The sequence below is a fragment of the Schistocerca cancellata genome, chromosome 2, assembly GCF_023864275.1.
Source record: "Schistocerca cancellata isolate TAMUIC-IGC-003103 chromosome 2, iqSchCanc2.1, whole genome shotgun sequence".
NCBI lineage: Eukaryota > Metazoa > Arthropoda > Insecta > Orthoptera > Acrididae > Schistocerca > Schistocerca cancellata.
This window is the reverse complement of record NC_064627.1, coordinates 167431944-167449541: the sequence shown is the minus strand read 5'-3', so window position 1 is coordinate 167449541 and position 17598 is coordinate 167431944. Positions and strand designations below refer to the sequence as shown.

The window sequence follows — 17598 nt, the reverse complement described above, 5'->3', positions numbered from 1 at the left end:
CAGCTACAGAAGTAAAAACGCAGGATGTTAAAACAGAATGTGAAGAAACCGTTCCCTTAGATTCAATGGACTCTGAACTGCACAGGCAAAGTATCAGTACTGTACATAGTGGTATATCCCAGCTACTGAAAGATGCAAAAGATCATAGAGTACCAAGAAAAGCATTTTGTAAGCATGGAACACCTCAGTATAACAACAGATCCCTCTGCTATAAGCAACATGGTCTAAATCATGATGAAATTGCCAAACTAAAGTCAATTCTGAACTGTATTTGGAACATGGAAGGAACTGATTTCATTAAATACCCTTACACATCAGAAAAAGTAAGTATAAATAATCTTGATGCTTTCAAAATAACAGTAAAATCGTCCATTTTGTTGATTTTGAAATATATTTAATTAGATCCATTACAAATGAGAGAGAGAGAGAGAGAGAGAGAGAGAGAGAGAGAGAGAGAGAGAGAGAGAGAGAGAGGAGGACAAGGTAAGAGGGATACGGATATAGTTAATATCTGCTCAAGACATAAGCTTTGTACTCAGTTCAGGCAGGAACAACTGTGTTGTGTATTTTATTGTATAATGGACTTTATGATAACAACTATAGCCATAGCTATTAAGTCAACAGTGCATTACTGTAACAACTATAGCCATAGCTATTAAGTCAACAGTGCATTACTGTTATATAAATACTAACAAAGAGATAGAGGGGCTGGCCAGTACTTACCTCAGCTCAGTACAGCCGATAGATAACACAAAACAGAACAGAAAATTTACATTCCTAGCTTTCTGAACTTTGTTCCTTCATCATGGAGGAGAGAGGGGAAGAAAAGGGGAAGAAGGGAAAGTGGATTTAGTTACTCATAACCCAGGTCATGAAGCAACAGGGAAAGGTAAACAGGGAGGGTAGCAAGGATGGAGGCATGGTTGTCAGAGGGAAGCCAAAGATATTCTACTGTTAAGTACTGTGCCAGCTTCAAACCAAAGAGGATGCATACAGAAGTAAAGAGGTATATAATATAAAGAAAAACACAACTATGTAGGATGAAAAGATGCGTGAATGGCTAAAGAGGAGAGGGGAAAAAGAAGAAGACTGAAGAGTAAATGGGAGTGAGGTTGGTTAATGTAGGTTCAGTCCAGGGGGATGGTGGGATGAAAGGATGTGTTGGAGTGCAAGTTCCCATCTCCACAGTTCCGAGGGACTGGTGTTGGGTGGGAGAAGCCAAATGGCACATACGTTGTAGCAGGTTCCTAGGTCCCTAGAATTATGCTGGACGGCATGCTCTGCTACTGGGTATTGGACATCTCCTAGGCGGACAGTTCATCTGTGCCTGTTCATGCGCTCAGCCAGTTTAGTTGTCGTCATACTGATGTAAAAGGCTGTGCAGTGCAGGCATGTCAGCTGATAAATGACACGTGTTGTTTCACATGTGGCCCTGCCTTGAATTGTGTATGTTTTACCAGTAGCAGGGCTGGAGTAGGTGGTGGTGGGGGGATGCATGGGGCAGGTTTTGCAGCGGGGTCAGTTACAGGGGTAGGAACCGCTGGGTAGAGAAGGTGGTCTGGGAACATTGTAGGGTTTGACAAGGATGTTACAGAGGTTAGGGGGGCAACGAAAGGCAACTCTGGGTGGTGTGGGGAGAATATTGTCAATGGATGATTTCATTTCAGGGCTTGACTTGAGAAAGTCATATCCCTGGCGGTGCAATCTGTTGATGTATTCGAGGCCAGGATAATATTGGGTGACAAGGGGGATGCTTCTGTGTGGTCTGGGGGTAGGAACATTGTTGTTGGGCAGGGAGGGATGTATTGCTCAGGAGATCTGTTTGTGGACATGGTCTGCAGGACGGGAGAGGAAAGCACTGGTCAGGTTTTTTCTAGGATGATGTTCCCGAGTGTGTTCTCCAAGCAGGGGTTTGAGAGGTGGAGGACTTTGAAGAGAGATGGGAGCTGTTGGGAGTGGTGGTTACACGAAGTAGTGTAGAGATTCAGGACAAGTTGGGAAAGGGCTAAGGATTGAAGGTTCTGGAAGTCCAGGAGAGACTGGTGAAAGGAGGGACTGCACCTAGAGATGGGAACTTTTAAGGTAAGTCCTTTAGGGGTAATTCCAAAGGTTAAGCAGGACCAGAGGAAAAGGTTAAGCAGGACCGGAGGAAAAGTATGTGGGACTGCAGTTTGGCTAGGGTGAAATCATGTTTCCGGAATGAATGTAAATAATGTGGTATAGGATTAGGGTACATACTGGGTAACTGGTGGGTAGAGAAATTAAATAACCTGCCCCATGCATCCCCCCACAACCACCTACTCCAGCCCCACTACTGGTAAAACATACACAATTCAAGGCAGGGCCACATGTGAAACAACACGTGTCATTTATCAGCTGACATGCCTGCACTGCACAGCCTTTTACATCGGTATGACGACAACTAAACTGGCTGAGCGCATGAACGGGCACAGATGAACTGTCCGCCTAGGAGATGTCCAATACCCAGTAGCAGAGCATGCCATCCAGCATAATTCTAGGGACCTAGGAACCTGCTACAACGTATGTGCCATTTGGCTTCTCCCACCCAACACCAGTCCCTCGGAACTGCGGAGATGGGAACTTGCACTCCAACACATCCTTTCATCCCATCATCCCCCTGGACTGAACCTACATTAACCAACCTCACTCCCATTTACTCTTCAGTCTTCTTCTTTTTCCCTCTCCTCTTTAGCCATTCACGCATCTTTTCATCCTACATAGTTGTGTTTATCTTTATACTATATACCTCTTTACTTCTGTATGGATCCTCTTTGGTTTGAAGCTGGCACAGTACTTAACAGTAGAATATCTTTGGCTTCCCTCTGACAACCATGCCTCCATCCTTGCTACCCTCCCAGTTTACCTTTCCCTGTTGCTTCATGACCTGGGTTATGAGTAACTAAATCCACTTTCCCTTCTTCCCCTTTTCTTCCCCTCTCTCCTCCCTGATGAAGGAACAAGGCTCGGAAAGCTAGGAATGTAAATTTTCTGTTCTGTTTTGTGTTATATATCGGCTGTACTGAGCTAAGTACTGGCCAGGCCCTCTGTCTCTTTGTTAGTACTTGTTTCACATCTTTATATGAGATTTTTCATTAATCATTTGCATTACTGTTATATGAATTTTTTGTATTAATGCTACATTGTAACTGATATAGTTAGAGCAAAAGGGGCTATTGCATAGTACTTACTGGGCAATAATTATTAGTGATTTTCAGTGCATATATTCTACCATAAATATAGTTTTTGGTTACTCACTGCTGCTCTAACTACTTCGTTATATTGCTATATCCTTGTGGCAACCCAAAATTTCAAACATGAATGTATACAGGTGTACATTTTTTGTGACACGACTTTGATGCAATTCAGTAGAATTTTTTAGCTTCTTATTATCATTATTACACTGGAATTTGTGTCTCTTAAAAACCACTTCATACAAGTGCATAGACTATAACAGACTATAAATAGAATTTATTACCATGCACTATGGTTAATAGTTCAGTTTAAACTGCAGATCCACTATATTTAGCTGCATAAATCAATTCAGAGACCAGTCTTCCATTAAGAGCATGCATAATAAAACATTGCAGTGTTTAAACCAACCTTCAGGTGGAGAACAGTTTTTCTTTTCTTAAAATAATGAACGAATAAGTTATTTACTTTTTATGTTTTTTTTTTCTTTTACTGCAGGGATCTGAAAATGAAAAATCTCCTGATCGGTGTATAAGTCTCCAGACAGTTGCCTACAAACTCCAGAATCATTTATATGCTTCCATTGACCAATTCGTATATGATTTTCACAGAATATTCCACAGGTCAAAAGATGATAATAAGGTAAGTTGACATATTATTTATAAATTATATATGACATAATCCAGAACTGAGAATTTCAACAACATATTCAGTAAGTATAGCCTTCTTTTAGTTGTCTTGCCAAATAAAGTGTATCAACTTTTGATAAGGAACAAGCTAAGGCTGAGTCAGTCAGAATGCTATTAATGTCTGTTACTGTCAGTTTTGAGCTAACATGAGGAAATAAAACTATATCTACATAGTCATTATGTGGGAATCAGAAGTAAACTATACAAAATAAGAATGGATACTAAATGTGAACAAACTATGAGATGCAGTCATGTAATGAAAATTTCAAAAGTGTTGTTTTTATATACATTTATTATTCATATAATTCCTTTTGGTTTGCATTAGGTATATTTGTTACAAAACAACAGTTGACAGAAATAATTAAGGATGGAATGAAAAGCCAGAATTTATAGTATATGATGCGAGAGTGCTTAGATCACAGTCCTGATCACCTCCAGAGAAAACTACCTTAAACTTTTACCAAATTTTTGTAGAATGAGGAATAAGTGAGTGTGGATAAAAGAAACGTATTGACTTTTATATGTTTTAGCTCCACCTGTTCGACGGAACCTAGGACTACAGGGTGAAAACAGCTATAGGTTTGTGTTGCCTGTAAAAGCCCTAAAAACCAAATTACACATACGTTTGTTGGTAGCAGTGTGTGAAGAGTAGAAGTTCTGTAATTGCAATGTCTCTGGTTTGTTTGATATTATCATTATGTGTTAGTCATGATTGAAACTAGAAGCATGTAAGTTTTCATAGAAATGATTCTCATTTCAAGTATGTTATTTACTGTCTTGTGATGTGGTTTCCTCGTTAGAGTCACAACCAAGGCTGACATCAAACACATCACTGAGATTACTCCTTGCCTTTCAAAGAGCATACCAAGCTTTGAGTAGTACCAGACAAGCCTTGAATGAGATGTTCTGCGGACATAGATGTTCACACACAACTGTGGTTAATGTCCCTCACTTGTTCCGAATACAGTGTGGTCTGGATCTAAATTCTTCTGGTAAAGGGCAATGGTTACAGAAGCAAAAAGCAGTGTTTTCAGACAAGCCTCACAGTGGTGGCCACAATCAGGCACACAAAGTTGTTGAACACCATAGTAGATGAATGATAAGTGTGATGGTTTGGGTTGCCACTGAACACAATATGCAGCCTTGGCCATTACACGTTATTATTGTAATATGAACACAAACTGCTATATGAGAAAAGTTTTGGAGCCTGAGGAACTGCAAATTCAGTATGTTTTATTCCAGCAGAATAGTATGGAATAACATTTGGGCCATCAAAGAATTCTTGAAAGCATTCTAAAATCAGGATATTCACTTGATGTTTCCGTCAGCAAACATGTAACAGATATGGTTGGTGATGAAGTCATGTGCAACAGTTCTCCAGGAGCCACTGTTTATGTTTTGTGGACAAATTTTATGGAGGGAGATTTCCCAGTAACATATACATATATACATATATAATGTTTATAGTCTGTGGTTCAGCACATGGAGTCTTAACAACATACTGCATTCTCAAAAGTCAGAGATTATGTACAGATCTGTAACACTAATCATTTGTGTATAGTCACATACATTATCTGTGGTGTAAAAATTATTTCAGTTAGAAGTATATTTTTGGTATCGCAGTTTCCACAAACATGAGTGTCTTATTATTTCCAAGGTATATTTGTTTGTATACTGTAATAATTTACTGTAATTAAACATTGTGTCATAATTTTCAGGTGCAGAAATAGTTGTGTGGTTCAAACACATTGCCTAATTTCACTCAGATACTACCAAAATGAATTCATCTGAAACTTCCTGGCAGATTAAAACTACGTGCCAGACTGAAACTCAAACTCAGGACCTTTACCTGTCGCAGGCAAGTGCTCTACCAAATGATCTACCCAAACATAGCTCACAATCTGTCCTCACACCTTTACTTCCACAAGTACCTCATCTCCTATCTTCCAAAAGCCTACCAGTAAAGCCGTGAGGATGGGTCGTGAGTCGTGCTTGGTAGCTCAGTTAGTAGAGTACTTGCCCACAAAATGTAAAGCTCCCAAGGTCGAGTCTAGGTCCGGAACACAGTTTTAATCTGCCAGAAAATTTCATATAAGTGCACATTCTGCTGCAGAGTGACAATTCACTCATGGCTTAATCTATTTAGAAACATTGACATCCTGAGAGTGTCAGTGTTACAGTACAGCCTCACCCGACTTTGTCTATTGTGCATTATTGTATTAGGGCTGTTGTTTTCATGGGTAGTTTTTAATTATGTGTGTAACCTTGACAGAATGGAGTTCCCAGCAACACCTTCCAATGTGTGAGAGCTGGACATGTGTATAATCACTTCATATGCCAGGTGCATGCCAATGAAGAAAGCATCTTCTTATGGCTGCAAGTGAGAACTGACTCAACTCCATTCTGTAGAGGGCAACTTGATTTACAGTTCATTCATTATATTATGTAGGTACATCAATGCAGAAGAATGTTCAGGGATGTGGAATGAGTCAAGATATACATTAACCAAGTGGAGTGGCTGTTGGAAACTGTGTTTACAGCTCTCTCTAACATGCTATAAACTATTTGTATTAATTTAATGCAACCCTGACGTAATAACGTTAGAAGGAGAGCTATTATTCTGAAAAAAAGTTGCAATCTAATGTGTATTAAGTAGCTGCATTTTGCCTCCTTCTCCTCCTTATTATCTCTCTAGTGATCTTACAATGGCGTTTTGTCAAGACTAAGTAAAAAACTTTCTCAAAATCTGTAGGTCAAAGTCAAAGAGTTAAATTATGTTTATTTCTCCATTCTATAATTCAGTTTCTTTTGACGGCTATATATTTACTTCCTGCCCCAGCATCTACATAAGAGCAGGAAGCAGAAATACACATAATGGGCAGTCATTCCACTTGCTCGCTGGGGATGTTCAATTCATGACCGAATCACTGCTTTGATTGAAGAAAGCACATTTTCATTAGGGATGTTAGCAGAAGATATGGGTGGCACCTACCACAGCAAAGAGGTGTGGAAGAATTATTTTGAAAGAGGTACTAGCAACGGGAAATCCTCACTCAGGCAGAAAGAGATTAAGCAAACACCAGGAGAACAGAGAACTTGCATGTAATTGCTGACAGCTTCTATTCAAAAAATGTGAAGCATTTGTGGTGAGGACAACTTACACAGCTCCAATGAAACAGTTTGTCATAGGCTGAGGGGAGCTTTGCTGTATGCATAATGATCCAACATAAACATGAACTCACCAAGGAAATGGTTTTATATCGACTGGTCCTGGTGGATCTCCATCTGAGCATGGTGTGGGATGACATAATTTTTATTCATGAAAGCACGTTTTCCATGAGGAACATGTCCTAGAGTCCCAGAGTGATTTATGGGCCACAAGAGACTAGACAAAATAAGGAATGAAGAAGTGGGCAGCTATGGCTTTTTGTTTAAGTTGAATTTCTGCAAGAGGAGCAAGAATACTTCATAAAATTGAAGGAACTCTTGATAGCAGGCAGTATGGTCATGTACTGAAGAATGTATTTCTGCCTTTAGTGCAAATGGTCTGTAGTGAAGGAGATTTCACATTGCAGTATGAGCACTGTTCTGAGGATGATGTTGATGATGTTTGGTTGTGTGGGGCGCTCAACTGCGTGGTTATCAGCGCCCGTACAATTTCCCAATTTTTGCTCAGTCCAATTTCGCCACTTTCCTGGATGATGATGAAATGATGAAGACAACACAAACACCCAGTCATCTCGAGGCAGGTGAAAATCCCTGACCCCGCCGGGAATCGAACCCGGGACCCCGTGCTCGGGAAGCAAGAACGCTACCGCGAGACCACGAGCGGCGGACAAAGAGCACTGTTCTGTCTGTAAGTCCACATTCACCCAGCAGAAGCTGTCCAACAAGGGTATCAACATCACAGACTGGCTGTTTTGGGCTGCTGATTGACATCCAGTGCAAAATATATGGGCTGAGATTAGATGAACACCATCAGATTACTGCTCAGTTAACCAATCAGTTACAGATGTCTCCTTTGAGACTGAGTTTTTGAGGCGTAGAAGGAAGTTGCTTATTCTGGCAAATATGTCCAACATTTAACAGAGTTTGATGCCAAGATGCATAATTGAAATTTGAAATAATCATGGGTTCTGGACAAGATATTGTAGTCCTGAAAACACTTTATCATCTTTACTTGTTCTTTAGCTCAGTTTTCTGTCAGTGAGAACCAGTGGAAGATCACGTGGTGACAGAGAAATATCAAACCTGAGATAATAAAATATGAGTTTTTCATTAAGTTACCTTTTTACTTGAAATAAGTTCCTTTTGAATATATATATTTTTTTAAATATTCCATTTCTCTTGCATTTGCTCCCTGCCTATAGACTTACAAAAGGAATAAGTTAAAAGGGACTTTTTTAAAAAAGCTTTTTTTGTTATTCCAAATTCATGTCTCTCGTTCCTCCAACCATTGTTTCACCTCTCTGTCCTTCCAAAAATGCACAGAAAATTTCTTGTAATGTTAATTATGCTTTAATATCTATTTATTTTCCCTCCTTTTCTCTCCCTCCAAAATTTCTCTCCATCTCTCTCTCTCTCTCTCTCTCTCTCTCTCTGTCCCCCCCCCCCCCCTCCCTCTCTCTTCTCTTCCCTTGCCCTGTTTTCAATACAGAATACAGTCTTGTGTTTTTCCAACCCAACAAGGATGCAAGTGACGAGTGTGAGGGCTACAAAAATGCTGAACTGCAAAATAAGACTGCTTTAGTGGAAAAAATTCAAAGACATCTGAAGAACAAAGAAACAGCTCAAGCAGAAAAAGATGCTGACAAGTTGAAGGTGCAAACTGAGAGTACATTTCTGTGTGCCTGTTTTAATTTCCAGCAGGTCCTCAGCACTCCACACTGTGAAGTATCCTTGCTCTGTTACCAAACAAAGTTGAGCAACTACAATTGACCATCTGCAACGTGGAAATATGAAAGGGAATGTGCTTCATGTAGCACAAGGAAACTGAACATAGCTATGTCTACAAATTCCTAAAGCAGCAAGGAAGAATGACTATAGAGACGCTTCTTTCCTTTCTCACAATTGCACTGGTCAGAATCATGTATCTGTACAGTGTGAATGTACTCTACAAATTGATTAAGTTGCCCATAAGATTCTAGAGAAAGGGCACATTCAGAAAGAAGGATACAGCATGCACAGTGTTATTGAGAAGGCAAAAAAAGGCATGAAGATTTATGCACCACAGTAAGTGTTACACTTTAATAACAAGCAAAATGGAAAAAGATGATGTATATGAAATGTCACAGAAGGATTTCTTAAGATTTCAAATGGGCTTCATCAATGGTCCAAAACTGGACTAAAGCCAAAAATGGAGAAAGGGTAAGTTGGTCTGATATCAGAGTAATGATCGTGAGGAAGGAAGAACCATGGATGCTGCCTCTTAAATATGGTAATTATGAGTCAGACTACACTACAATTGATTTACTACACAAGTTTCAAGGTCATAGGCCAAGTATAGAGCATGCTGTAGGAGACTTGCAAATGCAAATTCGTCGTCGCTACCTATTTCAGAGGAAAAATCTTCTGATCTAATGCTCCTCTGCCAGAACAACATCATTCCAACAATTTATCATGAATCCTACCACAATCTGAAGCATGGGGAAACTCATAATACTGAAGAAGAAAATGAATGAAGTGTTAAAACAATTTAATTTTAATATTAAATTTAAGATACAGTCTTTAATTTTTTCCTGGGAACTATTTTTGTTGTGTTGTGGTTACATGTCACCATATCCGTGTGTTAGAAAGCTTTGGCAATAAGAACTGTCATTGAGGCATTTATGAAATAAAGATACTCACATTTGTAGCCACATGCTGATGTAGTACTATATCAGTGAAATATGATAGTTAATGACATTAATGTCAGACATCAATACCCTCATCAATAATCCAATTTCTACAGTAACTTCTGGAACATTCTTGGTTATAAAGTACTTAATAACAGTGGAACAATGGGACTTTCTAAGAATCATTCACAAGTGAATGTTTCAAGGTTGATTTCTGGGAAATAATGGAATTTCCAGTTCATCATACTGTAAAGTTTAAGAAATGCTAGTTTCAATAGTATTGTTCTGAATTGTCATAGTGAATGCAACTTGATTGTATTGTTTCTCAAGTGGAGCTTGAAATCATGATCATTCAAAAGAACTAGATCTCAAAGTCTTCTTACAGAGTTCTTTCAACATTGAAAGCTGTATATGCCCTACAGCTGTACGTGTACTGTCAAGCCATTTGGGATCACCGAATGAACAAGTTCCTTGTCCAAAAGAACAGACACCTTGCATTCAAATACCAGAAATAGTCGCATGTTTCAAAGAAATCGCCTGATTTCATTTTCAAGGCAGCATGTTCAAGTTTCAATAAACTATCTTAATGAAACTTGATTTGTGTAGAGGGGGTAATATTTGTACCCAATTTCACTTTTTAAGGCAAAATGACACCCCAAAAGGTATTTTCATAGTTTAGGTTTAGAGGGAATGTCTTTAAAATGATAATACATAAAAATTATTATTCACATAAAAGCTGATATGTAATTAATGTTCTTGAAAACCATATAGTCAACTTTTGTAATAGTTTGAAATTATGAAAAATACCCCACCACATTAATTAATTTGAAAAATGAAAACTTTTGTTTAAACATAAATTAAAGAAGCATTCAAGCTACATACATCCTTGTGTATACCACATGGGATTCGCATCAGTGATACATATTACATGTCACCGCTTAGTCTACAAGAGGCCCCGATGCAGTTGGTACCATTAGTTCCTGCCCCTCTTCCCCTTCAATTTGCATAAAACTATTTCTGCTCATGCAAATGATTACATAATGTTTAATTATAGTCAAATATTATGGTATATAAACAAACATTCTGTGGAAATAATAAGACATTCATGTTTGTGGAAATTGCAACACCATTGTACACTTGATTGAAATAAACTTTACACCACATAATATATATGCACCCTCCCACCACCACCTACTCCAGTCCTGTAACCCGGAAGGTGTACACGATCAAAGGCAGAGCCACGTGTGAAAGCACCCACGTGATTTACCAACTGACCTGCCTACACTGTGAAGCCTTCTATGTGGGAATGACCAGCAACAAACTGTCCATTTGCATGAATGGACACAGGCAGACAGTGTTTGTTGGTAATGAGGATCACCCTGTGGCTAAACATGCCTTAGTGCACGGCCAGCACATCTTGGCACAGTGTTACACCGTCCGGGTTATCTGGATACTTCCCACTAACACCAACCTGTCAGAACTCCGGAGATGGGAACTTGCCCTTCAGTATATCCTCTCTTCTTGTTATCCGCCAGGCCTCAACCTCTGCTAATTTCAAGTTGCTGCCACTCATACCTCACCTGTCTTTCAAAAACGTCTTTGCCTCTTTACTTCTGCCTCGACTGAGATCTCTGCCCAAGCTTTTTGCCTTTACAAATGTCTGCTTGTGTCTGTGTGTGTGCGGATGGATATGTGTGTGTGCGCGAGTGTATACCTGTCCTTTTTTCCCCCTAAGGTAGGTCTTTCCGCTCCCGGGATTGGAATGACTCCTTACCCTCTCCCTTAAAACCCACATCCTTTCGTCTTTCCCTCTCCTTCCCTCTTTCCTGATGAAGCAACCATTTGTTGCGAAAGCTTGAATTTTGCGTGTTTGTTTGTGTGTCTATCGACTTGCCAGCACTTTTGTTTGGTAAGTCTCATCATCTTTGTTTTTAGATATATAATATATATAACAATACACATATGCTGTTGCTTGAAGTATTTCACTAGTTTCTGAAGTAGAAGGGAAATATTTGAATTACAATGCAACTGATACAGTAAGACCAATTATTTCATTAATCTTACATTGGATTTCATAATTTGAATGAACATTATTTTGTAATTTTGCTGTTTTTTTTCTTTCTAGTGCATTTGTTTGTTGAAATAATAAATAAATGGAAGCATCAGTATTTGAAATCCCATATTTTCAGATTATCACTTCACATCTGTAACCATTACACCATGAGAAGTAGACATGAGAGTCGCCTCCTTTAATACAATAATCCTTTTGCTCATGTAGATAACTTTCTAACATTAATCTTCACTTCAAAACATGCAGGGCTGTTATTTCAGTTTGAAAAATACTTTAGAAACAAAAAACATGTTGGTATAATGGGACTTAGGTTCTTAGCCATCTTCAGTTAAATATTTAAGCCCTAATGAGCACATTCTTAAAAGCTGCATAGCCCCAGTGCCTCAAATGTGTTGGTATTTAGTTGCAGCTACTGTGGTTCTAACATTCAGTCAGGTCCATAATCTGTCTCACAGCCACCAGAAGTTCTGGAATGACCTCTGTCAGCTAATCAGGTAAGTAATTGTTGGCACACTAACATTTGAAATTACAGAGTGAGTATCAGATCTCTCTCATTTCCCATACCAGTGACTCAGCATATGGTAAGAATTTTCTGCCATTTTGGCTATAAAAGGTACAATTTGTTTTGCTGTTGAGTATATTTTATAGAGAAGTGTTGATAGGTCTGTAGTTTTTCAGATCTTTTATGTCTCCTTCCTTGTGAAGCACAATAATAACTCTATTTTTCCCATTTTGAGGAGCTGTATCCCTCTAATAACATTCTGTACACAAATCTGTGAGTTCCTTTTGTATTGCTCTTTAACCTTGTCTACTGAGATACCATCATCTCTTGGCAGCTTTATTTTCACACATAAGTGTTGAATGATGTAATTACGGCTGTAATGAAAACTAAAAGCTAAAACCAAAACTTAGACTTGTTGCCAGTGAAGCATATAGTCGACGGACCAAGAAAGTTATTAATAGATTCCATGAGATAAGTAAAGTACCATATATCATTATTTACCTTAATTTTGTTTCTCATTCATGTATCAAATTACACAAACATTTGAAAGAGTCTTAGATGGTTGACACTTTGTTTGCTGCTGTTAGTTACTTTCCTGTCTGCTATCTTAGTTGATGACATAAGTTTCTGTTTGTGTCTTTTGCACTCGTTTTAGTTATATATCTTAGCATAATTTCATCATATTTTCTCACATTCTCTCAAGGACTTTTTTTAATAGTTGTATTTAATTCAGTATATTTTACTATGAAATGAATTAAATGCATTGAAGTGAAGTGAATCAATTAATGGGGATGAAGTTAATGAAGATGAAGTGAAATGAAACGATACCAGTGCAAACCATTTAAATATACTGAACATTCAGTGTAATCAGCCTTATGGTGACAATTGAAAAATTTTTATCAGACAAGGACTAGAACCTGGATTGCCTGCTTATTTCATGTCATTAATCTTTGTTGATTTCACCCCATTAATCATCTATTTCATTTCAGTGCATTTAATTCATTTTATAGATACCCTTGAGGTAGAGTAAGCCAAAGTCCTCTACTGATTCCGTTCCTCCAATGCTACTATTCCCCATATCCTGTAGGAGAACGTCTGATAGGTACATTCTGAAATCATTGGTGTAAACATCACTGACATTGAAAGTTTGAATATTTTTATTTTGTACTTATTTTACTATATAATGATAGGCAGTAAATATTGTAATGATATTCTCCATATTAAAAGTAAATTATACATGAAATTATTACAATGCAATGACACATTCAAGTATATACATAAAATAGTACACACAATACACAAAACAGTAACACAAATAATAATAAGGTTATAAATACATACTGATAAAAATTTATATACATATGTGCTTCAGTTATTAAAAATCATGGTCCGTTCTTTTATCCTCTTCAGCTAGCAAATCCTTCTATACACCAGTGATTCAGTAAAATATAGGACGGTTAAAAGGACATACAAATTTAGATACTTGGGAGAATGTGTTCAACCCAATGGACTCGATAAAGAAAGGAAGAGCAAGAGAATTAGACCTTGCTTAAAAAATAACACAGAACAGGTGCCACAAGTGAGTGATATCATACAAGGCCAAAACCAGGCATTGTAATTCAGAATGTCTTATTTTAAATAAAAGGGGATAGCTGGCAGAACTTGAAAAGAAGGGAAGGAAGATTTTCAGAAAAAATCTGGGACCCCAGAAGACAACTGATGGGACTCAAAAGAACAGGAAAAACAAGGAATTCTACACATATACCGAAATATCATAGACACAATGCAGAAATGACCGTTGAAATAATTTTGTAGACACCTAGCAAGAACTGAGTGCTTCTGTATCTCAGGATTTGCATAATGTCAAGTGCCTGTAGCAACTCAGACCTCCAGTCAGTATTGTCATTTGGCAATTACTCAATCTTTGTGTCATCCACTATATACGAGGTGTGGCTAGAAAAAAACCGGACTAGTACTGGTGAAACAATAAAACGAATGCAATAAGGCTGAAAGTCGCGTGGCCTGTCACGTGACTCTCGCTCCGCCTACTGCTCGAGTTTCATCTGCCTCCTGCACTCAGTCTGCCCGTGGCGTCTATTTTAAGTAGTTGACGTTTTGTCTGTGCATCGGAAAATGTTGAGTGTACAGAAAGAACAGTGTGTTAACATCAAATTTTGTTTCAAACTAGGAAAATCTGCAAGTGAAACATTTGTAATGTTACAACAAGTGTACGGCGATGATTGTTTATCGCGAACACAAGTGTTTGAGTGGTTTCAACGATTTAAAGATGGCCGCGAAGACACCAGTGATGACACTCGCACTGGCAGACTATTGTCAGCAAAAACTGATGCAAACATTGAAAAAATCGGTAAACTTGTTCGACAAGATCGCCGTTTAACAATCAGAGCAGTGTCTGAGTTAACAGGAGTTGACAAGGATCTTGTCGAACAAGTTTACCGATTTTTTCAATGTTTGCATCAGTTTTTGCTGACAATGGTCTGCCAGTGCGAGTGTCATCACTGGTGTCTTCGCGGCCATCTTTAAATCGTTTAAACCACTCAAACACTTGTGTTCGCGATAAACAATCATCGCCGTACACTTGTTGTAACATTACAAACGTTTCACTTGCAGATTTTCCTAGTTTGAAACAAAATTTGATGTTAACACGCTGTTCTTTCTGTACACTCAACATTTTCCGACGCACAGACAAAACGTCAACTACTTAAAACAGACGCCACGGGCAGACTGAGTGCAGGAGGCAGATGAAACTCGAGCAGTAGGCGGAACGAGAGTCACGTGACAGGCCACGTGACTTTCAGCCTTATTGCATTCGTTTTATTGTTTCACCAGTACTAGTCTGGTTTTTTTCTAGCCACACCTCGTATGTAGTCCAGAGGGCATTAGATGTTGACTCAGTATGGTGTCTGTGGTGCATGTTGTTGAGCAGCCCATTCATATAATTGCTCATAAAGTGATTTTGCAATATTATTAGCTTTTGCATTCTAGCAGCTACATGGTATGAACATCTGAACACTGGGATTTATACTTGTTGATTCACTTAATTCTCACAAAGATGTAACTAAAGGATTTCCCACAATTCTTTGATCATTTTATATAATGACATTGACAAGTCACTTAGAAAAAAGATTACAGAATGAAGATTATATAGCATATGCAAACAAATTTTTGTCTGAATTATATACAGGTGTAATGAAAATGATATGTCCTAATTCATATCTCTTCAGCTCTACACACACACACACACACACACACACACACACACACACACACACACACATCTTTATCAAATTAACTTGAATTAAGGTAATGCTGAGTCTCTGACCAAATATCTGTAGTATCACAGACAGAAAACTGTGTTCACTGTCAATACTTATGATAATCATTACCCATACTACAACGTCAGAGTCCTGTCTGTGATTATGTTATGGAATGTATAATTAAGTAATTGTGCTTGTTATAGGAGGATCATCAGAGCAGTGAAGTAAGCTCGATGCTGTGTAAAAAATTTGATAATCTCATTGAAGAACAGTTCTGTGGCTTAAACCTCAAGTTTATTTCTGGATCATATTCGCAGAATGCAGGTATATCATGCACAAGAAATAATTTCCTTGATCACCATAAGAAACATAATAAAAAGAATTCGTTTAAAGTTTCAAGCCCAAAAAAATCTGATGCGCCAAATGTTGACACTACAGTTAAATAATATGTAACATGCTTTCATTTTGCTGGTTTTTGTAATCATTGTAAATGTGAGCATTTTGTTGATGTACTTAAAAAGTGATATATTTTCCAGTATATTTCCATCCACATACAACAATTCTTTTATGAAGGTGGAAAAAAAGTTCACATCGAGCTAGATATTATAATTCCTCTTCATAAATGTTCCCAAAATTATGTAAGGCATTATTATGTACCATATGTTTTCAGCTCCCACTGTTGTTTGATTACAGCACTTAGGAATTTGTTCATAATGTAATGAAATATTCAGTGATAAATGTCCAAATATATGTTAAGTATTACAGATTTTTATTTAAACTATGTAAGAAAAAAATGACTGAATGGTTTAATACATAAATAAAATAGATATATAATACTATGCTAAGGACTGTCAATATTACAATTTAAAAACATCTTTTCATCCAGATACAAGAATTCAGCTACAAAAGTGGGAATAATGTTGACATTGAGCTACATATACCAGTTTTAATTGACCCAAAATTAAGCATTATAATGTCCCACATGTTTACAACTTCCTGTATTGTTTGACTACTTAGTTAGAAATAATCTGTAATCCAATGTACATTCAGTTATAAATGTCAAAATGTATGCTATATATTATAACTGTTCATTCAAACTATGCAAAAGAAAATGATTCAGACAATGTCAAACTGCTTACTTAATGTCTAATGCTATGAGGGAAGGTACTGGCATCATAATTTTGACAATAGTTCTATATTTTGTGAAAACTTAAATTTAGTTTTCTGAACTTGTTTCACAATGTGTTTGATATGTACATATTTTCAGTCAGTTGAAGTTACAGCTGTGATTTAAGTTACACATTTCACAAATAGTTTTCCGATTGTTTCAGTGTTGCCAATCATGTTAAAGTGTTTGATTCTATGGTTAATGTATTGAAGATTTCTGATTAAAAAAAATTGAAAATTACTTGTAATTGATAAAAAATGAAAATATTTTTCAATTTTTCACAGTCTATAATAAATTGTAACTAATTCTGAATTTAATTTGAGAGATATACGCATTACATAAGACTGTATATCAATAAATGTGCAGTACTGCATCATAAGCATTTGACTTTTATTTCACTAATTTATGTAACAAAAACTTTCTTGAATACACACACACACACACACACACACACAAAAATGTCCAGTTGTGTGATTTTATAGTAAATTCTCATAGTTGTAATTTTTAGTTATCTCTTAAATTATCTGTAGTACACCTATGTACTTGTAACGTAGGATACGTCTTTATGCTTAGAGTCTACACTACATAATATACATATAACATCTTGCGCAGTGTATACATAATCATACGTGACACAATGATTTACAATAAATAATCTTTTACAATACATGATGTTCCTGACTATGTTACATAATGATATACAATACCAGAGCTTAAAAAATTAGTTTTGTGAACATTATCTTTGAATGTACATGAATGGTTATAATTCTAGTTTACCTTAATGTGGTGCATAAAATTTGTTACTCACAGAGTGAACATTAGCCCACTGTCTGCTCAGATACTCAA

General features: G+C 37.3%; 1 protein-coding gene across 2 annotated transcripts; it reads left to right on the top strand.

The window, feature by feature from the left end:
* The first annotated feature begins 233 nt into the window (after positions 1 to 233).
* Positions 234 to 17028, top strand: LOC126144313 (uncharacterized). Of its 2 annotated transcripts, none has more exons than XM_049915484.1 (3): positions 234 to 323; positions 3709 to 3852; positions 15788 to 17028. In XM_049915484.1, exons 1-3 carry the CDS (start codon positions 279 to 281, stop codon positions 16028 to 16030), a joined length of 432 nt encoding a protein of 143 aa, XP_049771441.1. In that variant the 5' UTR covers positions 234 to 278; the 3' UTR covers positions 16031 to 17028. The 2 variants fall into 2 exon arrangements, 1 of the variants encoding a protein (XP_049771441.1); XR_007529758.1 differs by lacking the exon at positions 234 to 323 and adding an exon at positions 2854 to 3075 and having other exon boundaries at positions 15788 to 17026.
* The last annotated feature ends 570 nt before the right edge of the window (positions 17029 to 17598 follow it).